Raw genomic sequence first — 24,922 nt, 5'->3', positions numbered from 1 at the left:
AGAGTGTTATCTGGCCTCCAGTGTTAATGGGTTAAATTCTGACCTGGGTGCATTCAAGACTCTATCATGGAGGAGTTTACTCAAGTAGAGTTGATTTGAAGGAGGCATGATGGTTGTAGGCTTAACTGTTGATGACATTAAACAGATGAGTGTATAGCTCCTTTCAGAATGTAATTAAGGCCTTGGAAGAGTTGGGACAGACCAGGTTACCTGTCTTCCTTATTACCACCTGGTCAGAGGTTTCATTCTTTGAATAAGTAGGAATGATGAGTTTTTGCCTTTGGACAAGACCTGGTAGTTTTCAGAATTAACATACTGCTTACTGTTCAATATTTAATAACCAAAGAAGACTCTGGAGCCTTGGGAAGCATTTGGAGTACTATTCGACTAGAATTGAGTAAGCATCATAGTCTCATCACTGAGAAGAGATGATACTTAGTTCTTGGTTTTCTTATATATGTAAAATGAGGGAGTTGGAACTGTCAGGGAATGTGAGAGTTGGCAGAGCAAAAATTTATAGGCAGTATGTCCCTATAATGCTGAGCTCCAGGGATTCCAGCACTGTCTCAAATGTCTAAGCAGCTGCTCTGCTTCTAAGTATGTCATCATTAGAATGTTCAACTTGAAACAGCATATTTAAAATACCCTAGAAAAAACTCAGAGCTGGTAAATTTTCCCTTGAGGGGCTTCTTTACTCTTTGAGGTGTGTATTGAAGCATCCTGAGCCATCCGTTTTCTGAAGAACTGCAGGGGAATGCCCATCTTCTCTTTATCATTAGTCTCAGCATATTTCTGAAAAGAGCTACATTTACAAGACTTCCATGTAAGTGGGTCTTCAAAAAAGAAGCCTACCAAGGAGATCTGGGTTTCCTCAGTGTTGCTATGGCAGCTAGAGAAATCTGAGCAAATGGCCCATCACTGGTCACTTGATTCTCTAATGTGAGTCTCCAGCAGTAGAAATGTGTAAGGTAGGAAGAGGTGAAGAGTCAGGAGGTGGAGGGAGCATCTCTGTGGCGACTAGAATCTTCTAGAAGCTGTATACATCTGGGATATATAAAAGTGCACTAAGTATTGAGACTGAATGACTCTCATCAGGAAATATGTGGAAAGATTTACAAATGGCATTTGACTGAGTTCTTCGTCCTTGTGAAGAAAACAAATGAGCCTGTTCTTGCTTCCATGACCAGAGCCCTCCGTTTTCCCCTTAGAACCTGGTACAGTAGGAAGAGCACTGGACTGGGAGCTTTATCTGAATCATCTTGGACAAGTTATTATATCACTTTTTTGAGCCTCAGTTTCCTTGTTCATCCCAAACATTTGTTAAGTATCTGGTAGGTGCTGAATACTATGCTTGAGTCTGAAGTTACAGAATGGCTCTTGAAGAGCTTATAACCTAGTGAGAAAGACAGACAGACATTTTTAAAATGATGTGATAAGTGCTTAGAGAAAATTACATTGTGCTATAGGAAAAGAGGAGAGAGTGAGGAGTTGGCATCAAGAGAAGGTTTTTCAAAAGAGGTAAGGTAATACTTTTGATTAAATCTTGTAAGAATTAGAGTCCTTCAGGTGGACAAAAAAAGGTGATAATATATTGAGTAATTGATACATTAATGATTCAAAGCCTAGATTTTGGAGATAAGTAATTCTGAATTAACATATAGAATCTGCCACTCACTAGCTCTATGTCCTTATATTGATTGCTTTATGCTTTCTGAATCTGTTTTCCCAAATGGGAAGATCTGCCTACTTCAGGATTATTTTGAAGATTAAACCGAAAACCGTATGTAAGGCTTATTATATGGTACTCAGCTGTAGAGCTTAAATAATGGTAGTGGCTTTTATTATTCTAGGAAAAGGAAACTGTTTGCAAGAATGGATGTGTATGAGTATACCATGTTCTGAACTGCAAGGTGTTCAGCATGGCTTGAAAGGAGGTTATACATGGATAGAGGATGGAAGTGATCTAGAGAGCTAGGCAGGGACCACATCATGAAGAACTTCATCTGAATGATGAGGGGCCTGCCATCAAGATTTTCCTCGAAGAGGTGACAGGTAGCGTGCCATTTGACTTCAGAGAATGAATAACCTGAGATTTCATCTGGGCTTTCAAAGTTGTTCTTCGCATCAAAGGCTCGTGTGGGCTAGATGACTTATCAGCAGAAGGTAGAGATGTTGCACAATACTCCTTCTCATTCTCTTTTATCCACAGGATATGATGGATGATATCTGCCAGGAGCAATTTCTAGAGCTTTCCTACTTGAATGGAGTACCAGAGCCCTCCCGTGGACGTGGGGTGCCAGTGCGAGGCCGGGGAGCTGCACCTCCTCCTCCACCTGTTCCCAGGTGAAAATAATGGAGACAGCTAGAAATGGGATGTAAATTTGACTGCTAGTGCCATTTCTATCTTACTGCTGCTCTTATCTCCAGCTTAGAAGGGGTCTCCGGATGTGTATGTTGCATCAAGAGTGGAGTTCTAGGGAGTTCCGTGGTGGTCTAGTGGTTAGGATTTGGCACGTTCACTGCTGTGACCCAGGTTCAGTCCCTAGTCAGGGAAACTGAGATCGTGCAAGTCATGCGGCACAGCCAAAAAAAAAAGTAGAATTTTAGATCTTGGTTACTTTGGCTGTAAGCAGGTGCAGCAGTCCTGCTGAAACTTTTTTTTTTGTTTTACTTTTGAACTGTTTTCAGCATTTTTACATGGTCTCTGACTTTAGAATTTTACCTTTGCTGACTGACCTTTATGGACTATTCAGACTCTTAAGACAGACTCTCCACTAATAATATATTAGCAGGTCCACCATGGGCCTGGGGAACCTTCCAGAATGGGTCCTTTACCCACCTACACATTTCTCTGTGGTTTTGTTTTGTTTTGGCTGTGGTGCGTAACTTGTGGGATCTTAGCTGCATGACCAGGAATTGAACCCTGGCCACAGCGGTGAAAACACTGAGCCTTAACCACTGGACCTCCAGGGAAGTCCCCATTCCTCTGTTTTGATAATAGTCAATTTAAGGCATCATAAAATCTACCTAGCTCCAGAATTTTAAGACAAGTCTGAACATGAAAGTAGCCTATTTATTAAAAATATCCATTTACAATAAAATTTTTTTTTGCAGGGGCCGTGGCGTTGGACCACCTCGGGGGGCTTTAGTGCGTGGTACACCAGTGAGAGGAGCCATCACCAGAGGTGCCACGGTGACTCGAGGAGTGCCACCCCCACCTACTGTGAGGGGTGCTCCAGCACCAAGAGCACGGACAGCAGGCATCCAGAGAATACCTCTGCCTCCACCGCCTGCACCAGAAACATATGAAGAATATGTAAGACGTTTGGACAACGTGCCGTTTCTTAATAACTAACAGGTTGTCAAAGGAAGTTGAGTGACAGGGCCTTGGTCCTTGATGTAGGTGGCAGGAACTGCCTATAAGGTTTAGAATCTGCCCTCTTCTGTTGCAGTGATTGTTAAACTATGAGAGAAGATTTTTCCATTTTAAATATGATTTACTGTATACATATATAGATGAAACAGGAAATAAGCTGTGCCTTGATGTTTAGTGTTTTACTAAGGGGACTCCCCCTACTACTACTGATGATGCTGATTAAGTTGAACCTTGAACCTTATTTCCTGCCCATGCTGAAAGGGCTTTTTAATTTGACCGTTTTCGTTTCTTTTTTGAATCCTTTCTTTCTTGACTATTCTACAACAGATGTTAATACTTTGGAGGGAAATTCCATGTTCTGTTCATTCAGAAGCCCTCCATATTACCTTACCTGCTTTGTGTGATTCTGACTTTTTCTATTTCATTTTGTTTGTAGGGATATGATGATACATACGCAGAACAGAGTTACGAAGGCTACGAAGGCTATTACAGCCAGAGCCAAGGGTGAGTCAGGCAGTGAAAGTGCTGTTTCATGGCCTTGGGATATAGAGGGAGTTGGAGGAACCGAGAGATTAAGGAGCAGGTGGCTCACCTTTTCAGGGTGTCGCCTCTGCTTTTGACATCTGTAAGGCGCACACTTGGATCTGCAGATTTGGATAACTGTGAATCTTAAATTATAATGTAGAATCAGGGGTTAGCATATGAAAAATTCCTTAGCTGTGACTACATGGGAACAATGGGAAAATGCCTTAAAATGGTTTTGATTTGTTATTTTAAAATGTCACAACTACATTAAAGTTGCTAGAAGTTTAAAAGGGTACTAGATTCCCACTACTTAACTTGGGTTCTTTTCTGCTCTTTTTTTAAAAAACATTTTTTTGTGTATGTGTATATATGTATCTTAACTGTGATGGGAAAGGCCTCATAATTCTGCAGTGGGGACAGGACAGTTCTTTTCATATTTGCTTATTCTCTTCCAGTGAGCCCTGTGAACGCGTGTGTGTACAGTGGTTAAGACTGAGCTTTTGGGTTGAGCTTTCTTACTTTAAATTGTGTGCTATTCATTTTTCTTTGCTATAGTCGTCATAATTTTTAAATGAGCATCTAGTATATACATGTTTTGGAAATATTTTACAGTTTGGAGATGGAGGTAGAAGGAACTTTTTTGTGTTTGTTTTGCACCCTCAGTAAAATGACTGAAATATGGAAGCATTTGGGAGAAAGGTAAAACTGAAACATGATGGCTGTATAGCTCTAATACTCTGTCTTTGGCTTTCAGGGACTCAGAATATTATGACTATGGACATGGGGAGGTTCAAGATTCTTATGAAGCATATGGTATGTCTTTATTTCTGTGGTGGGACAAAATGTGCAAGTAAGTGCCCAGGAGAATGCTGGTGACTGGATTATTGGGGGTCAGGCAGTCATACACCTAAGGAGAAACCTCATAAAAAGATCAACATGTTGATAGATGTGACACTAGAAATCCTGTTCTTACTTAAATTGTGTGGTGTGCAGTAGAAAGAAAGATTATTGAAATGAGTTAAGTGTGCTGTTAACTCTTGGATGGCTAAGCAGATGTCCTAAACTAGGGCTAAGGTCCAGGTTGGCTGGTTGGAGCAGCAGGCTTTTCGGCTGATGCTGACTTTGTTTCTGCTTTAGGCTGGGAGATGGCTCGACCTGGGTTGTGTTGCTGAGCCTTTGCTGCAAGATACTAGGCCACATTGGTGGATAATAAGAATGGAATCATACCCAACTCTTCTGACCCACCTCATTTTTAAAAACAATTTTGGATCTCATTGTAAACAATCTCAGTATAGAGGAAAAGCTAGCTGAAAGAGACCTAATGACAAGAGCAGTTTGAGGGCAAGAAGAGTGCCTGTCAGAAACTGGCGACTGGAGCCATTCCAAGACAATTCAACTTCCTTACTGTCTTAGAGATATCTCAACTTAGTCCTTAATCCCAAGAGAGCTGTAGATGCTGGAATGGCAACAGGACCAAACTGCCTTTCCTGAGGCCTGGTTAAAAACACATTGCTCAAGAGGTATCCTCAAGAGCCAGCTATGACCCTGTGATAATGGGCCCCAGAGGGAGTGCCATGTGGCAGTAGATGCAGAGAGAACAGCCTTTTAAATATGAAGTGTTTCCAGCATACCTGTGGGAACCTTGGCAAGGGATTCAGCAGTTGACAATTTAAGATAGTAGTTGACAGTCTCCCTTACACCTAACTGAAAAGAAGAAAGAGCCTGTTAGGGTTCCCACAGATAGACTCCTCACCTCCTCAGCATAGTATGTAGCAGCTAGTCAGCTGCTTGTCCAGGGGAACAGTTTCTACCAGGTCTAGCTAAATGGTTCTGGACAGTTGCCATCTGTAACACTGCACTGCTCTGCTCATATGCCACTGTTTAGAAGGGTGGTATGATTGCCCCAGGGTATTTCCCATCATCCGTGAGCAGTACGATGGGACCTCTGTAAGTGTTTGACTAAATTACATTTCTGTTTTGCTAGAAAAAAGACTGCATGAAACAGGCAGGCTGCTCCTTGTGCTCCTGGTATGATGCTGCCATGGTTAACCTGTTCTGATTCCTGCCTTTATAAACAGAGTTAGAAAAATATACTGTCTTATTGGTACCCAGAAGTCACTTAGAAAGTGATGGACATACCTACTGTACTAGAGGTATAAACAGGCTTAGATAGCAACTTTACATCCATGTAGGGATTTTAGACCTAGAATGATGGAAGCAGATGTTTGTGAATGCAAGCAGCTAGAAAAATAACAGGCCTGGGTAAAGTCTGGGGGTGAGCGGAAAGAATAAACTTACAAACACAACTTGTGTTCATGAGAGATCAACTCTAAAAGTACATGACTGTTTTTGCTGTAGGCTTTTCCCTGTCACAAAGGAAAACCATTTGAGGATAGCAGTCATGTTGTCTAGCTTCTTTGGACTATTGGCACAAAAATGAGATAATGAATTCTCCTAATGATTGCTGTTGACACATTTGATTGTACTTCCCACTGCCAGAGCAGTGGGCCAGCTCTGCTGGTGGAGGGTTCTTGAAATGTAGCCCTTGCTTCCTCTTCCCAGGGAGCCAGAGCATACTTCTCCACAGGCAAATCTGACTTGCTTTTGCATGGAAAGGGAGCTACCTCTGTTGCTTTCAATCTGAAAGACTTCCAGAGGTTGTCACCTTACTTGAGGCTCTCTCCTGAACTGCTTTGGAAATAGGAAAGGGCATTGCAGCCCCAATGAGATTGATTTTCTCACTGTCCGAAGCAAGGTGTTGGGTTTATCCAGGTTTGGGGGCTGGAGTATAGATCATGCATGTTGCCTATGATCAGCTTCTTTCCTGGACATCACCCCAAGTCCTTTCTGAACTGTTTCCTTCTGGCCATCCACTCAGAACTGCCTTATACCTGGGAAGTTGCCTAAGCTGCTTGGGAGGGAGGGCCAAGCAGAGTAAAGAAGTAAGAACCACAGAGGAGGTGGCAAGGCATTGGAAGCAAAGCAGCATATTTGGTGATCTTTACCAGGTGACCTACACCTGCCCATTCCAAAATGCCATTGGCACATGGTTTATAAACTGTTCTTGCTTTTCTCCACAGGCCAAGATGACTGGAATGGGACCAGGCCGTCGCTGAAGGCCCCTCCAGCTAGGCCGGTGAAGGGAGCATACAGAGAGCACCCATATGGACGTTATTAAAAACAAACATGAGGGGAAAATATCAGTTATGAGCAAAGTTGTTACTGATTTCTTGTATCTCCCAGGATTCCTGTTGCTTTACCCACAACAGACAAGTAATTGTCTAAGTGTTTTTCTTCGTGGTCCCCTTCTTCTCCCCACCTTACTCCATTCTTAACTCTGCATTCTGGCTTCTGTATGTAGTATTTTAAAATGAGTTAAAATAGATTTAGGAATATCGAATTAATTTTTTAAGTGTGTAGATGCTTTTTTCGTTGTTGTTTAAATATAAACAGAAATGTACCTTTTATAATAAAAAAGAAGTTGAGTAAAAAAAAAAAAACAAACCTGTTAGTTTCAAAAGTGACATTGCTTGCTTAAAGGTTCTGAAGTTAAGGCTTGTTAACTTTCTCTTAGTTTTGATTTGAGGCATCCCGTAAAGTTGTAGTTGCAGAATCCCAAACTAGGCTACATTTCAAAATTCAGGGCTGTTTAAGATTTAAAATCACAAATGTTAACGGCAGTAGGTGCCACCATGTAAAAGTGAGCTCAGATGTCTCTAAAAATGTTTCCTTTATATAAAAAAAGCACATGGCGGTTGAATCTTAAGGTTAAATTTTAATATGAAAGATCCTAATGAATTAAATAGTTGATGCAATTTTTAACGTTAATTGATTTAAAAACAAAAACAAAATTAGGTTCGTAAAACTGAATTTTTCATTATGTGGGTTTTGAAATCTAGCCCCAGACATACAGTGTTGAGAGATACTTAGCGGGAAGTAGTTTGTAAAGAGGTTGATTTGGGGAGAGGGCTGGCCACTTGAATTGAATTTGATGCAGAGCTTTTTAGTCATGAACAACCTTTCAGTAATAGTTCTAATAATTAACATTTCAGTATTTCAAAAGACAAAGTATTTTGTCCATCTGAGATCCTACACTCCATGAAAAACTCACTTGGACACGGGGGCCAAAAGCTGATGATTTCCTTAAGTTGACAGTTGTCAATATTGAACTGTTCCCAAGGAAGTTAGTCGAGTATGTCTCAACACTAGCATGATATAAAAAGGGACACTGCAGCTGAATGAAAAAGGAATCAAAATCCACTTTGTACATAAGTTAAAGTCCTAATTGGATTTGTACCGTCCTCCCATTTTGTTCTTGGAAGATTAAATGCTACATGTGTAAGTCTGCTTAAATAGGTAGCTTAAACTTATGTCAAAATGTCTGCAGCAGTTTGTCAATAAAGTTTAGTCCTTTTTTAATCAAAGTAAATGTGATGAATTGTCATTTTTTTGGGTGGACAATAAAATAGTTTTCTCTTTCAAATAAACTTAAATTAACTCTAAAGTTAATGGGCTTGTTAAAAGTTGGAGACATTCTTAAAAGTGGTTGGGGGGGATTTTATTTTAAGTTTACCAAAAAAAAAGTTTATGAGTTGTTAAGTTTTAGTTTAAAAATAACCAAAGCTTTTTCACCCCCTGGAAGTTGTTAAAAAAGTTTTATCCAATCCTTATCACAAGCTCTGATTTCTGGAGAGAAGAATCAAACTAAGCTAAAACTTGGATTGGTTTCCATACGTAGGCCTCGATATTTAAAATGCCAGTCACCCTAGTTTGCACCTTTTGTAGAGCCCCTAGGTGGCCCTAAGTGTGACACCAAATCATCTATGTGAGCTTGGAAAGGGATAGCACTTGTCTTTAGATGATGACAATTCAGCAAACCCTGGGTGCCCTTAAGGGTTTCCCTTCCAATCCCAGAAATGCTGTTAATGAAAGAACTGGGCTGGGGCAGGATCTGGTGTGAAGCCTGGCTCTGAACCTTCTGAGACCAAGAGAGGAAATGATGGAATTGGTTGACCCTGTTTCCGCTCCTCTACATTAATTCTTAGAGTTCTCATACCTTCCCTAAGGGAGCAACCTAAACTGCTCGGGGGTGAAAAATCCTCTTGTATGAAGTGCCAAGCTGCCTGCAGCAGTGCATGATGGACATTTTTTTTTTCTTTTTAAAACACACCAACAAAAAAAATGTATTTGTAGATTGTGATAAAGTGTAAATAACTGAATTTTCAACCATGGTTTGAAGTCAGCTTTCAGGGCATTATGTCTTGTTTTGATGAAAAGAGATCACTCTATACCCCCCTTTTTAAAGGAAAATTATCGCAAGAGAATCAGGATGTGTAAAGCTAACATGCATCGCAAAAAACCAAAGGTAACCTAAATGTCTGATTTTAATAGCACATATTTCTCTTTTACATAAACTGTGACAGCAACTTGCATAAATAATTCTTTAGCTGTTAATTTTAATGTTAAAACTTTGCAAAACTTGTTTAATAAAAATAGCTGTAAAAAGAAAAACCATATGCTGCCGCATAAATTAGCCATAACTCTTTAATAATCCTGCCCATCACAAGTGAACTGTAATGTAACCTGGGCACAAAGTCTGACATCTTAAATGACACATTGTAAAATTTCAATGACTGTAGTTTAGATCTGCTGCTCCCCAAAGTAAAGCTTTCTGCTCAGCTATTTTAAAATGTACAAGGACTATCCCCTATTAGGTCCCCATATTGATATTCTCAATGAAATGTTACTTAAAATTTCTTTAAAGTTGCATGTTTCTCTCCTGTAATGTGTAAACTGCATGCAGGATCTCTATCTTTTATTTTGTATGTCTTAAAAACTTCCTCTTCAAAATACTGATCTCTTACTTCTCCATTTTCAGGTGGTTGAAAACTGAGGCATTTCCTGAAGTAGAATGGGTAGTGAAGACCCTTGTCAGGTATGTTAAGGTGGCTTTCTATTAAGGATATTGGACTTTTATCCTAACTGTAAAATGGTTGTGCCAGGTGGTTTATGCATATTATAGTACATATATTAGTACTTCATATATATACAGTGATAGGTAACATATTACTTCCCAAAGCCACTCATTTCATTTAAGATAGCTCCACATATTAGAACTTTTCCTTCGTTTTGAATGAGTCATTCTAGTGACTTAAATAATTCTACTTTAGACCACTGAAGAATATCCTATCGTGTATTTGAAGATCATTTTCATTTGTTTCTTCCCCAGCTTTAAAAGTTACTTGTTAGACTTGCTAGATCTGATTTTCAAGAAAAGCTAGAAATTTGGATTTTATGTACTGCCAGTTGTTTACCGTCTGCTTAGATTTGTGTCAGTCCTTGTAAAACATCTGTGCAACCCAGGTGCTGCCCATCACTTGCCAGTTTGCAGCTTCTGCAAATAGGTTAGCTCCTATTAATACAAATTAAAAGACATGTTAGGATTATTGAGATATAATTCATATGCCATGCTATTCACTTGCTCAGTGTACAGTTCAGTGGTTTTCAGTATATCCAAAGTTGTACAGTCATCACCACAATCAATTTTAGAACGTCTTTATCACCTCAAAAAGAAATACCGTGTCCATTAAGCCATTTCCCACAGTCCTCTTATCCTTTCTAGGTCTAAGCAGCCATTAATTACTTTCTGTCTCTATCAACTTGCTTATTCTGGACACTTCATAAAGTGGAATTATTCAATATATAATCTTTTATGACTGGCTTCTTCCACTTGAGAATGTTTTCAAGCCATATCCATGTTGCAGCATGTTGTCAATACTTCCCCTTTTTTGTCAAATACTGTCTTATTATTTGCATGTACTACATTTTATTTACTGCTTTGGCCAATATGAATAATGCTATGAACATTCATGTACAGAGTTTGTGTGGACATACGTTTCTTGTGGGTTTTTTTGACATATGTTTTTAATTTGGGGGGTATAAATCTAGGAGAGGAATCGCTAGGTCATGTGGTAACTCTGTTTAATTTCAAAGGACTGCCAAACTTGTTTACACAGAGACTAAACCATTCCTACCAACAATGTATGATGTTTCTAATTTCTCCACATCCTTACCAAACTTACTATTTTTCTTTTTGTTTATTATAGCTATCCTATAGGATGTGAATTGGTATCTCATTGTGGTTTTGATTTGCATTTCTCTAATGACCAGTGTTGAGCATCTTTTCATGTACTTACCCACCATTTGTCTTATCTTCTTTAGAGAAATGTTTATTTAAATCTTTTGTCAATTTTTAAATTGGACTATTTGTCTTTTTATTATTGAATTGTAATTTCTTCATATATTTTGATGCTGGACCCTTATCAGATATGTGATTTGCAAGTATTTTCTCCCATTCTATGAATTGTCTTTTTATTTTCTTTGAAACATGAAACAGTTTTTCATTTTGATGAAGTTGAGTTTGTCTGTTGTTTTCTCTTGCTGCTTATGCTTTTTCGTGTCGTAGGTAAGAAGCCATTGTCTCTTTGAAGGACCTGAAGATTTATATCTTTTTCCTTCCAAGAGTCTTATAGTTTTAATTCTGGCATTTAGATCTTTGATCTATTTTGCTTTAATTTTTGTATATGAAGTGGGGATTTCATATTCTTTTGCATGTAGATATCCAGTTGTCTCAGCACCATTTATTGAAAAGACTTTTCTTTCCCCTTTAAAGACCTTGGCATCCTGGTTGAAAATCAGTTGACCATAGAGGTATAGATCTATCCCCTTTGAAGTTGGTATTACTTAAACTGATTAATAAAATTTTTGGCATACAGCAGCTACCCAATAGCTGATTAGATTATTTTGGCATCATTAAGAGCTCATCACTGATGGGTCTGGCATTGGATCCCACGTATGGATGACTAAGTCATGCCTGTAACGCTGCAGGCTGCTAACATGGAAACAAGGCTGTTCTAGCTACCATACCTGGCTGTATGTACTTCTCCAGAGGCTCAGAGGCTGAGCCCCTACATGCCCTTGCCCCACCATCAGCCTCCTTTGCTCCTCTCCCCATCTCCTTCCAGGGTTTCCAGGGTACTTTTATCAATGACACTTGCTGCTAAAGGAACTCTCACCCTTCCTTATCTAGGGATATGGCAGCCTTCAAATAGCCTTAGGGTTTGTCCACTCTTGCTCTCTATCCCACCGCTTCCCACCTCCTGTCCCAGACAAATGTAGGTGGAGGTGCATTAGCAACCACTAGGGCTTTCTGACCACCAAGAGTGAAACAGACTTGGACCATGTTTTATTTCAGAAACAGCAACCTGAGATTTAGGGCTTGTAAGTCTTCTTGACTGCATGTGCAGCATGCTCCTGAACCAAATGAACTAGGAGGATAAGGGTGGTGCTGGTGGATATTTTGCTCAGGTGTTTGAACCTTAAGTAATTCCTTCCTGACCTCAAACCCTGAAGCTATATGTCACCCAAAGATCATTTGAGTTAGAATACATCAGGCAGCACATGGACTCCCTCTTTCTTGATATGTTCTCATGCTTTGTGTGAGTCTGTACAGGCTTCTGTTTGCCAGCAGAGTTACTATTAATTTTAATATACATTTTAACTTTATCTCATTTTATTACTTGTTTATTCTCATTAATTGATCTTGACCCCATTTTTAAAAATCATTTATTTATTTATGGCTATGCTGGGTCTTCCGTTGCTACACATGGGCTTTCTCTAGTTGCAGCCAGCGGGGGCTGCTCTCTAGTTGGGATGCATGGGCTTCTCTTTATTCTCATTAATTGATCTTGACCCCATTTTTAAAAATCATTTATTTATTTATGGCTATGCTGGGTCTTCTGTTGCTACACATGGGCTTTTTCTAGTTGCAGCCAGCGGGGGCTGCTCTCTAGTTGGGATGCATGGGCTTCTCCTTGCAGTGACTTCTCTTGTTGTGGAGCACAGGCTTTAGGCACACAGGCTTTGGTAGTTGTGTGTGGGCTCAGTAGTTGCAGCTCACAGGCTCTGGAGCACAGGCTCAATAGTTGTGGCGTACGGGCTTAGTTGCCCTGCAGCATGTGGGATCTTCCCACATGACCGGGGATCGAACCCATGTCCCCTGCATTGGCAAGCAGATTCTTATCCACTGCATCACCACAGATAGCCCCATTGATCTCCCCCCCCCTCCTTTTTTTTAAGAGAAAGTGACATAGAGAAAATAGGCAGCTTTGCCAAGCTAAGGGAGAAAAAAACTTAATTTGAGTATCTACTGTATGTCTGATTTTGTAAATGAGGCAGCTGTTACTAGGGGAGGTGAAGTAATTTACCACAGTTGCATAACAAGTCATGGAGGAGGTGCCCATTAGCATTTTGTACACCAAAACCCATTCTCTGTGCCAAAAGCATGCTGCTTCTTTAAGATAAACACCATATTTCATTGACACTGAGGGCATGTGTTATGAGATACGTTATGAAATAGTGCACAGAAAGAAAAAATACTGCCAGTTAAACTGACACAGTGATTTGTTTTCATGAGTGTTAAGATGAGTCCTGCTTTCAGAAATGATAAAATCTAAGTTATTTAGCTACTATTGCATTTTTGTCAATTCTAACATTCTTTACTATATGCCATTCACTATCTTCTCCACCTGTGAAGTAGCTATTTTATCCCATTTTCACACAGTTTAACACACATTTTACATAGTGATAACTAGCTTTGGAACCTTTGGTGGGTTATCCTCTCCAAGGTTCAGTTTTTGTTTCATTTTTAATATTTATTTATTTGGCTTCGCTGGATCTTAGTTGCAGCATGCGGGATCTTCGATCTGTGTTGCGGTATACAGATCTTTAGTTGGCAGCATGCAAGATCTAGTTCCCTGACTAGGGTTCGAACCCAGGCTATCTGCACTGGGAGCACGGAGACATAGTCACTGGACCACCAGGGACGTCCGAAGTCTCAGTTTCATCATCTGTAAAATGGGAGGATAATATTTATTTTACAATTATATATTTAAAATTTAATACTTACTTTACATTGTTGTGAAGATTGGGTGAGTTAATGTGTATAAAACACCGATATAAAGCTAAGCACCTATATAAACAGAGGCTGTAAACAGAGGCTGGGAGAGTAGGTTAGTGCTGATTTTGAAAAGCTAAATTGTAGTCAAGGAATTTGGACATTCTCCTAAAGTTTAGGGAAGTACTTTAAGGCCTTAACCAGGGAAGTGACTTGAGCACACTTGTGTTTGCCCTTGCTCTGGTGAGCTGGGAAAGTAAGGGAAGCAGAAGGTAAATACCTTCCATATATGCATCACTCCTTTGTGGGAGAGCAAAGGAAGTGTTCTCCCCTCCTCATGCCTGGCTTCTGCTCCCTCTTACCTAAAAGCCTTTTTCAGAAAGAAGAGCCATCTCTCCTCTCAGATGTTTGGGCTATTTGAGGGGGGCATGTTAGGCCTTCACCATACGTTGAGGGCATCATGCTATATACTGTCCTTTTCACCCACCCTGTGAATTAGAGACCAAAACTCTTGAGTCTCCACTGATGAAAACCACACTCTAAAGGAATTACTAAGCAAGGCTTTGCTTAACCACTTTCAAGTCTTGAATGAATGAAGTCTCTGCCACCATTTCTGAGCTAACTCTCCAGGGAGTATCATATTGCAGCATCTAGGGCAATTCTTACAACCTTGTGAAGTGAGAGTTATCTTGGAAAACTGATATGCACATGTTAGGGTGACCACAGGGTCCACGAGCTGGAGTTCAGACCCAAGTCTCTCTGCTCCTGGTCTTTCCTCTGTATCTACAGTGGCCACCAAAAGATTAGCTTACACTGGAAGTGGTTCCCAGCTTTGATACACAGGATGGGTGATACCCCTAGCTTGGTTTCCAGATTCCTAAAGTTAAAAAAATTAGATCCTCCTTTGCCCTCCCTTTTTCTCTTTGGACCCTCATGTACCTCTTGCTCTTTGGATTGTTACTGCGTGTTTAGAGCTAGCAGGCATCTGATGAATATTTAATAGCCTTGAGCAGACAAGCTGCATACAGCTGTGTGAGGCTACAGCTGTTGGAAGGAATCACAGTGCACTGCCTGACTAGCATTCTTTTGTTCCCTGGCTTTACCCTTATAGGCCCCTTGGGAGCAAAGACCTATGGTGGGCACTGCACCCTAGTCCTGTTGTGGCCTGATGGCTCCCAGTGAGGCTGCATTCAAGCAGTAGACCAAACCCATTTGTTTGGAGTAATGAGGAGCAGATATATTCACTGACCTCTAAAATCAATTTTCTACCCCTCCAGCTGTATGTCTTCTACTCAATAGCCTGCTGTGGCTCTGGGGCTGAGGATGTGTTCTTTTCCAGCGTTCTACCAGCTGTAGCTCTCTTTCTAAAAAGAAGGAACTTTATATCTGGAAGGGATTTGAATTTCATAACCATGCTGCTGGAGGTTAGCTCCTTGATATTCCTTGACTGCAAATCCAGCAGCTTCTCAGCAGTAAGTGTACTTCTCACCCCCAGCATAAGCTGTGCTGGTTGTCTTTGGCTGTGTCTCAGGAAGGAATGGGCAGGTTGGAATTTTCATACAGGTACACAAGCTATCACAGTGCTTCTCCCCCACCTAGACCAGGGGAGCTTTTTGCTTCAAAGAGGCCTTGTCATTTCCCAGTCAGATTGGGATAGGTTGTGGGGACTCCTGAAGAAAGACAGCCCATTTGGGGTGTTTCCAGACAGAGTCCAGCTAGGCTGTCAGCCCAGATTAATCACCAAAGTAGAACACATTGCTGGAAATTTGAATACTGTTTATGCTCTTAATACTGCATTAAGATGCCTGAATTAGCTCTGGAGCCTACATTGGACCACCTCAGGATAGCCAGTCTCCTCAGCAGATATGTAAAGCATTTGAGCTGGAAGATGTGGGGTTTAGATACAGAGCTAATTCTTTGCTCTCTTTGGGCTCCTTCAGCCTTCATGCTTCCTGCTTACAGCCTCGCTTTAGGTACAAAATGAGAGCTCCCAGTCTCTCAGGCTCTCTGGGGTTGGAATGTAGGAACCAAACTGCATCTGCCTTTGAAAAAGAGAAATACCTGGTGTTCCGATACGATTCTTCATAAGCTTCTCTCAGAGATCAGTATAAATGACTCCTCATTCTTTTCTTTTATTTTTTTAATACATTCACTGTTATAAACTGGAACACCTACTATGTGCTAGACACTGGAGAGTCAGTAGTAAGTAAGTAACATGAAACTAGTCCCTGACCTCGTGAAGCTTATAGTATATCTGGGGACACAGACACTAAACGTATTAATCTCTTAAATAGCATAAATCACCTAAGTTGTGATAAGTGCTATGAAAGAAAAGAATGGGTACTGTGAGGACATAAACAGGGGCTAACCTAGCTCTGAGATTTTCCTTGAGGAAACAATGTTTAAGCTGACATCTAGAGGCAGAGTTAACTAGACAGAGTTTGGGAGATGGTCTAGGGAAAGGACATGAAACACATTCTAGGCAGAGGGTAGGGCTGAGGCAGCTTCAGGGTGGGGTAGAAATCTGGGCCTTATGCTGTGGTCATCACTGAAGACTGTTGAATTCAGTAGTCAGAGGTAAGAAGTGGCACAATTAGATTTCAACTTTTTAAGCTTCATTTTCTCCTGAGTGGAGAATGGGTTATGGAGACCTACAAGGAAAGAATTGAGGAAGACCTACACTAGGGTGACATCAGTGAAAGTGTTGAAAAATGAATGGATTCAAGAACTTCTAAGAGAATGAACATAATTTGATGATTGATTAGGTGTGAGAGAACAGGGACATACTAATAAGGGGCCCCAACATACTGGCTTGAACAACTGGGGGATGGTAGTGCCATTTCTTTTTTTTTTTAAGATGAGGAGCACAGTTACATTCTTTGGCATGAGATTAGGGCCCTAGCCTGTGCCCCAGGCTTAGGATGTCTCTCCTATCCAATTCTCAGTGGATAACACCGAGAATCAGCGGCTGGTAAGAACCAGAAAAAGTGGACCCTTGAGCCTAGGATTGAGGTACTAATAATAGCTGTGAGAAGATGCCTGTTCCCTTCCAAAGGATTTAAAACTTTTTGTTAATCTTATCTTTTTCACATCTCTGAGAGTAGAAATTATTTTCTTCTTTATATGGTTAGAGGTTCCAATGCTTGTGTAGTTAACGGCCCTGAAGGTCTAGTTGCTTCTGTCCCAGATCACTCAGCTCTCAGGCATGGCCAAGGATGGGAAGTGTGAGGCTCTATCTTCATTGCCTGACTGACAGCAAAAAGAGAGCTCATAGACTGCGGACTTCTTTTTCTACCTATCTGTGTACCTAAAACCTTGTCCAGGATGCAACGAACTGGGGTTGTGCTGTAGGGTGGGGAGATTGTAAGGGAGGCAGAGTGGTCAAATGGGAGCCTGGGAAGCCCCCCAGTATGGCAGCTTCATGCTTCTTAATTTTTTTGCCTATGTCTTTGCAGCCATCAGAGGACTCCGGAAACCAGGAGAGCTGCCTACTGTGTCAAGGCTGGCCTGAGGGCATTTGCTGAGCACAGAGAAACCCAGGAGAGGAGATCAACAGTCTTTTTCCCACCTACCTCTTGATCTGTCTGATTTACCCACAGAAAGTCAGCTAGAGTCCCCTAAGAGTCTCTAGGCCCAGAATGGAGTCCTTAGGGCAACAGGGCAATCGATTGTGATGCTAACAATTAAACCTGCTCAGGACTTGAAAGATTGAAGGGGACTAACAGTATCCTCAGCATGGCCTCCTAGATGTGAATAAACTGGCAACTCCAATTGTGTCATTCCCAGTTTGCCTGCTTCCCTTTAGTCTCCAGCAGAACTGGCTGGAGCACCCATCACCTTCTATTTCCCATCCTGCCACGTGTGTTATGGGTGCCAGCCTTGGACACTTGCAGAGGTCTCCCAGAGAGTGGCTGGTCACCACCTCTGTAACAGGCTAAGAAAAGCCATGTAAGAAGGTTCATGTACTTGAAAAGGCAGGTTCTTTAGCCTCAGAGCCTGTTGTTTTTCTCTTTGTTGATAACTAAAGTCCAAAAATCTCTTGAAGGATAGAGTAGGGCTTTTCCCACTTAACATCTGGACTCTGTCTCTTCCCCAGCAAACACCTGGCACTGAGGAGCTCAGTAAAGGTTCAGTCAAGTGATGAAGAGTCCCACTCTGGTAGCTATTATCAGCTTTGAGAGAGAGCCAAGGGAGGTGCCCTATCTTAACTCCCACTCTCCTTCCAGCTATATTGGGCTAGCTATTTATCCTAACGTTTTCTCTTAAAGGATGGGAAAGGCAGCCTTTGCTACACTTCTGGTTTCCTGTGCCAGTGCCATAGGCCCGTAGGCTGATTTTACAGAGGGCATCTTGAGAAGTTAAAGTGGAAACATCCCATGGTCCACCAACAGAAGAAGGTGGTGGTGCTCAATCATGTCCGACTCTTTGCAACCCTATGGACTGTAGCCCAGCAGGCTCCTCTGTCTGTGGGATTCTCCAGGCAAGAATACTGGAGTGGGTTGCCTTTTCCTACTCCAGTGGATCTTCCCGAACCAGGGATCAAATCCCCGTCTCTTACGCCTTCTGCATTGACAGGCGGGTTCTTTACCACTAGTGCCTCCTGGGAACTCCATTTAAACAATATTATTTCAATCCTCCAATCCACTATACTCATTTTATGGATGAGGAAACAGGCTCAAAGAGGATAAATAACTTGCCTCAGGTTAAAAAGAAAACATGCTATCAGACTTCGAAGTCCCTACTTTTTTGACCTTTTGTAACTCTTAGAGCTAGAAGTACTTTGAAACAGTGAAACATTGTGTTTGAGAGGTTTATTTAGGGTGACAAACCATCCTTGTTTACCCAAGACAGAAGATTCCTGGGATGTTGAACTTTCAGTCCTAAAACCAGGAAAGTCCCAGGCAAACTGAGATGAGTTTGTCAATCTATGTTTGCACAGAGACCTTCAATCCAGGGTTGGCTGCTCAGGCTTCATTTTCCCTGATTTCTTGGTCTCTTAGGCCTCATCTGTGGCCAGGTTCTTCGTCTAGCATTTGAGGACCTGCTACAGTCCAGCAGGCAAAGGAGGGATTTGGGGCGGAAGGGTTCAGGAATCAGATGGTTATCATCTTCATCATGGAAAATGGAGGTGCAGAGTCTGGGTCACTACTTGAGAAACCAGTGCTAGATTCTAGGCAGCCCTACCTACCCCCAGATACAGGATATGTACTTAGAAGCCATGGATTTACAGGGCCAGACAGATGTGGATTCGAATCCTAGCTCCTCATTTAACTGTGTATTTTTCTGGGTCTGTTCACTCCATAAAAGTAAGATACTAATACCAATCCACTGAACGGGACCTGAAAAGCAACTGAAATGTGTGTGAAATACTTCCCACAGGGTTTGTGCATAATACTGTTCCACACTCAAGTGTCCTTCCTCCTTTCCTGGCTTGTGTTTCTTACCCAGTCCTGTCACCTGTCATGTCTGTCACATACTCCCTTTTCCCATTACCCCTTGCAGCCCTAGGGATTTTCCTCAGGGAGCCCTGACCTAGTGGGCTTGGCCCACCCACCCAGCTGCCCAGCATGTCAGTCACCTCCCCTGCAAGCAGAGAAGGAATGACATCAGCTTTTCCCCCTCTCTCCCCATCTGAAGCCTCTGGACTGTTTTGAGCCATAAATATTTTAGCTGGGCCTTTCTCTGGCTGTTGCCAGGGTGATGGACTCTCAGGGGACTGGGGTGGGAGTGTGGAGGCGGGGCTCTGCAGCCTGGGGCCTAGCTGGAGAGAGGGCCTTGGAGGGGCGGGTACAGGCCTGGCCAAGAGCCAGCGCTTGCTGCAGGAGTTCTGAAGGCTGTTACTCTGCCTGCCTTCCCTCTCCCAGGCCCCTGAGAGCGGCTCCTGCTGTTTTCCAGGCCCAGTTCCGCCCTTGAGCACTGCTTGATCTTGGGTGAATTGCTGTATATCTCCAGGCCTTCATTTCAACAACTGTAACAGAAAAGTCCATTTCACCAGTAGGTGGAGAAGATAAGGTTTTGTAAAAATCATACGAAACACATTCAGTTAGTAAGTCGCCATTGGAGAAGCCTAGGACCCACAGCCCTATCCGATAGACCTACGGGCTGGGGTCCCAGGGCAATGTGGATGCCTCTAAAGGCTGACAGACACGTCACAGCTTCCCATTCTCCCCTGTGCCCCCTATTCTTCATGCTTTACCCCCAGCTCCTTTTCTCAGGTGCCCAGGCCTAGCTAGATGACTGGCACAGGGAATTCTAAGGAATTTGGTCCTTATGAACAGAGTTAATGAAAGAAAGCCTCTTTTGATTGAAATACAGAAACTAAATCTGGCCCTTACTCTTCTAATCCCCGCCCACCCAATCCCCCACCCCATCCTAAAGATCTAAATCAGAATAGTTGCAAAGCTCTAACTCTCAGCAGCATGCCCCATCCTGTTTGGGATGGCTCTAAGAAACAAAAGAGCCAGAGAGAGGGGTCCCTGGCTCCATGCCCTATTCCCTACCATGGAGAAGCTCTGGATTGGGTCCAGAATTCCACATCCCCTGCCCAGCCCTGCCCACCAGTTTTTGTGTGTAGTTGGAAGCTCGGATTCCTTTGTATTGAGCTCCCTCTGGTGATTGAGATGTGCATTGCGTGGAAATAAGACTAAATCGCAGACCACCCTGAAAGGTGGGATGATTTGCTCTTAATAAAGTTCTGCTCCTTGACCCCAGCTCCTAGTGACAGCCATTCCATTTCCTATGTAGGACAACTCTCCCGTATGTTTACTTCTCTCTGTCATTAATCCTCACAATGACATGGGAATTACTCTACTTTTACAGATGAAACAGACTTAGGTGAAATCAAATCTAAACACTTCACTGTATGTAGCATGTGTGTGGCATTCAAGACCCTCAAGTGATATGAACTTAGCCTATAGCTTACATCTGGACCTTTGCTCATGCTGTTTTCACTGTTGCCATCCCCCCATCCTTCCAGTATGTTACATACCAAATCCATCTGTATTGGGAAAACTAACAAAATACAACATTTTCTCAAGCTTGCACATAACTATGTCTCTAATAAGATAAGACCCGGATGAGAACAAATGTCTGAGAACAAGTAGGTAAGTGTCTCTGAGATGCAGAAGGTTGGATGGGGAGATTAACATATATGTGGAAGTCAGAATAACCCAGGAAATTAAAAGAACATGAAGACATCTGGATCTCTTGTAGTAAAAAAAAAAAAAAATTAGGTGTAAGTATTCTTGCTGGCAAAAAGGACAAATCTCTGGGAAACTGAGGCAGAAATTTAGGTGACATTTCTTCAAAAGTCATCAGTCTTAAATTCACATTAGTTATCTTGTTACTTCATAATATATCCATGTTTTAATAATAGGTAATACTTAAATAGCATTTACTATACACCAGGTATGTTTTAAGTACTTTACACTGTCTAACTTGATCTTCACCATAATCTCCTAAAATAGGTACTGATATTTTTTCAATTGAAATGTAATTGGTTTATGATATATTCCTTTAGAGTATAGAGCATAGTGATTCAAAATTTTTATCAATTATACTCTATTTAAAGTTATTATAAGCAGGGACTTAGCTGGTGGTCCAGTGGTTGAGAATCCGCCTTCCAATGCAAGGGATGTGGATTCTATCCTTGGTCAGGGAACTAAGATCCCATTGAGCCTGTGCTGTAACTACTGAGCCCACACACTCCAGAGCTCATGCTCCACAACAAGAGAAGCCCACACACTGCAACAAAGACCCAGCGTACCCAAAAAGTTATAAATACTGGCTACATTCTCTGTTCTGTATAATACATCCTTGTAGCTTATTTATTTTATACATAGCAGTTTGTACCTCTTCATCCCCTGCCCTTATCTTGCCCCTCCCCTCTTCCCTCTCCCCACTGGTAACCACTAGTTTGTTCTCTACATCTGTGAGTTATAGTATCCTCACTTTATACTGAGGAAACTGAGGCACAGAGAGGTTAAGTAATTTCTTAGGGTCATGCAGCTCATAAGTGGTAGAGCCAGGATTTGATTCCATGTAAGTCTGGCTCAGAGAAGGTGCTCTGGATAACTATATTTTAATATTGAAAATACTGCCTTACATTGCTATGAATAAAACTGACACTCCCTCCAGGAAGCAGTATTGTGTTTTATGCTGTGGTTTCAGGACCCCCAGAGGTCTGCATAATCCAGGCCGAAAACTACTGATCTTGAGGACAGACATACCAACCTTGGTTCCAGAATAACAGAACCAAGGAAGAGATCCCAACTCCTGACGTCCAATGACACATGGCTGGCCCAGAGCCAGTGGCATTTCCTCAAAAACTCAAGACTCCTGGAAGAGCCAATAGAGAGGAAGTTAATCAGGAAATGAAGACATACAGGAGGCAAGTGAGGGCCTCAGGGTCACAAAACAGCTGAGATGTGTGGGCACAGATCTAGAGGACAAAAACCTAACAAACATCCTGCCATCGTATGGTTATTTTCTCCACAGAGCCTGTAGGAGGCAAACGTAAAAGGATTAAGGCCCTAGATGTTTCTAGTAGATGCTGAGATGGAAGTGTATATTGTTCTAGATTCTTTCAGTAGCAATTGTCAGACACCAAACTGGTTTTTTGTAACAGAAAAGTCCATAAAGACTTCAGATATACCTGGATCAAATGATGCTGTTAAGATAATGACTCCTGACTCTGTCTTTTCCGTGTTTCTTTCATTGTCAGCTGAGTTCTCCCCGAAAGGTGGCAAGATAACCACCAAGAACTTCAAGTTTATATTCTATTTCCTTAGCCATCTCACAGCGAGGAAATTTTATCTCCCAATAGTTGTGGCAAAGGTCCTAGGGTTGCACCTCATTTGGCCTAACTTGGGTCACTGACATACCTCCACCCTCACCCCAGCCAGTCACTGTAGCCTGATGTGGCAGGGATGGAATGCTTTGATTTGTCAGGCCAGGGGCATCTGCACACACTGGAACTGCAGACTAAAGCAGCCACCCTAAAGCTCATGGACAGAGAGAGTGGGAGGAAGGGTAGATTCCCAAGGGAAAATCAGTGTTCATATCAGAAGATAGAGGAATGGATGCTGGGCAGGTAAAATAAGTAGTCGACCTTTACAAGGTGAGCAGGAGCCACAGGTAATGGGTTGCATGCATAGTGGTACATTTGAATGCTCTTAGCCCCTTCCCCTGGGTTGAATGAACGCCCTCAAATCAATTCAGCAGGATTTCCCTGTGGCACAGTAGATAAGAATTTGCCTGCTCCAGGAAGATCCCACATGCCACAGAGCAACTAAGCCTGTGCACCACAACTTCTGAGCCCCTGCTCTAGAGCCCATAAGCTGCAACTACTGAGCTCACATGCCCTAGAGCCCATGCTCTACAAGAACGGAAGCCACTTCAATGAGAAGCCCATGCACCCCGAAGAAGAGGAAAAACTAGAGAAAGCCCATGAGCACCAATGAAGACCCAGTGCAAACAAAACTAAATAAAATTTTTAAATGTTTTAAAAAAATCAATTCGGCAAACGTTTCCTGAGTATTTGCCATGTACAAAGTCAAGTACCTTCCACATAGTAGATGCACGGCAAGACATTCCCCTGCCACCAGCCCCAGTAAGGCAATTACCAGACTCAAGCTATTGCTTCCACCCTAAGGAATGTAACAGCCAAACTCCTATTCCCAGAAACCAGCTCCGATGTCATCTCTTATGAAACCTTCCCTTGATTACCTCCCTTGTCAAGGTTAGTCATCTTCCATCCACCTCTGAACTTGGTACATACTGCTGTTGTTATCACATTGGGTCATAATTTATTGATTCTCCTCTGTTTCTCTCCCACTAATGAGCAGCACCTCTGTATCCTCGGTGGCCAACATATAATAGATGCTCAGAAATGTTTATTGACCAGAGTTAAAATGAGTTCCCGGGAATGGCCCAGCTTCAGTCATTGTCTATGGAATATTCCCAAAATCATTTAGCTTCCCTTCCTAACTGGCTTCCTTTAAAGAGCTAGTTTGCCACTACCTCAGTTCAACTGAACTGATCCCAAATAAATGCCTATCACATACCAGGTGGTTGCCAGGTGTTGGGGATTCAGTAACTAACAAGATACACATCAAATTCAGTACTCAGAACCAGCTCTTCTAACCAGAATTTCTTTGGCTAGAAAAAGAAATCTCAGCCCTGGTTTCTACCCTACTTTGTGACCTGCTTTGTGATGCGGTTGATCTCCCTTCCTAAGCCTCTTTTTCCCCAGAAAGGAAGGCCTCTTTGTTATTAATATAGCTCTATAATTTAATAGACGTATATATGTTAAACTCCATATTTCCATTTGCCTAGGCTAAAAACCATGGAGCAATCCTTATCTTCTCTTCCATTCGCACACCTATTTGTGTTTCTTCGCACACCTATCCAAATTTGTCAACAAATCCTCTTGAATTTACCTTCAAATCCAGACTCCAACCATGACTCATTTCACCCAGTCTGGTACAAACCATCAATATCTCTTGCTACGATCACTGCCTGATTCCACCCCTCTGCCCTACAGTCTATTCTCATAGGACAGGTGGAATGATTCTTTAAAAAAGAAAGTTCAAGCCCTCCAGTAGCTCCCATCTCATTCAGAGTAAAAGCCACAGGTCCATTCTTTCTCATGTCTGACTCTCATGTCTATTCCATTTCAAGCCACATTGGCCTCCTTGCTGTTTCTTAAACACATCAGGCATTCTCGGTGCTTGTACCTGAGGGCCCTTCCAATGATTTTTCCCGTCTGCCTGGACCGCCCCCTTCCTCCAGATATCTACATGACTGACTCACTCTTTCCTTCAAGTGTTTGTTCAAAAGTCACCTCTGTGAAACCTACTGACTACCGTATTTAAAGTTGCAACCTCCCATCCCCCTTTCCTGTTTTCCTCCACCGCAATCATTCCTTTCTAATGATTTTTACTATATTTTTTATACCCATCTCCTCCCACTTAACTGTAAGCTTTGTGAATTTCTATTAATTAAATACCTAAATCATTTAATTAATTGAATATTGTTGTTTATTATGTGCCAAACACGGTGCTAAC

The 24,922-nt window shown here is 41.9% G+C and overlaps 1 protein-coding gene across 4 annotated transcripts in view; it reads left to right on the top strand.

Moving 5' to 3' along the window:
• The window catches only part of KHDRBS1 (KH RNA binding domain containing, signal transduction associated 1), a 34,380-nt gene extending 16,753 nt beyond the window's left edge, over nt 1-17,627 (top strand). For 2 of the 4 annotated variants that reach the window (XM_081585965.1, XM_081585964.1), the window contains 5 exons: nt 2,210-2,343; nt 3,115-3,316; nt 3,813-3,880; nt 4,656-4,714; nt 6,982-8,325. In XM_081585965.1, coding sequence (XP_081442091.1) covers nt 2,210-2,343; nt 3,115-3,316; nt 3,813-3,880; nt 4,656-4,714; nt 6,982-7,079 — 561 coding nt within the window. In that variant the 3' untranslated portion in view covers nt 7,080-8,325. Of the gene's footprint in view, nt 1-2,209; nt 2,344-3,114; nt 3,317-3,812; nt 3,881-4,655; nt 4,715-6,981; nt 8,326-9,779; nt 9,837-15,133; nt 15,329-17,311 lie in introns of those variants that run through there. The other 2 variants (XR_014080953.1, XR_014080954.1) reach the window with 2 other exon arrangements.
• Nucleotides 17,628-24,922: the final 7,295 nt, after the last annotated feature.

The sequence above is a fragment of the Giraffa tippelskirchi genome, chromosome 3 (genome assembly GCF_054371585.1).
Source record: "Giraffa tippelskirchi isolate mGirTip1 chromosome 3, T2T-mGirTip1v1.2.pri, whole genome shotgun sequence".
Lineage (NCBI taxonomy): Eukaryota > Metazoa > Chordata > Mammalia > Artiodactyla > Giraffidae > Giraffa > Giraffa tippelskirchi.
The sequence above is the reverse complement of the archived record's forward strand: the minus strand, read 5'-3'. Positions and strand labels throughout refer to the sequence as shown.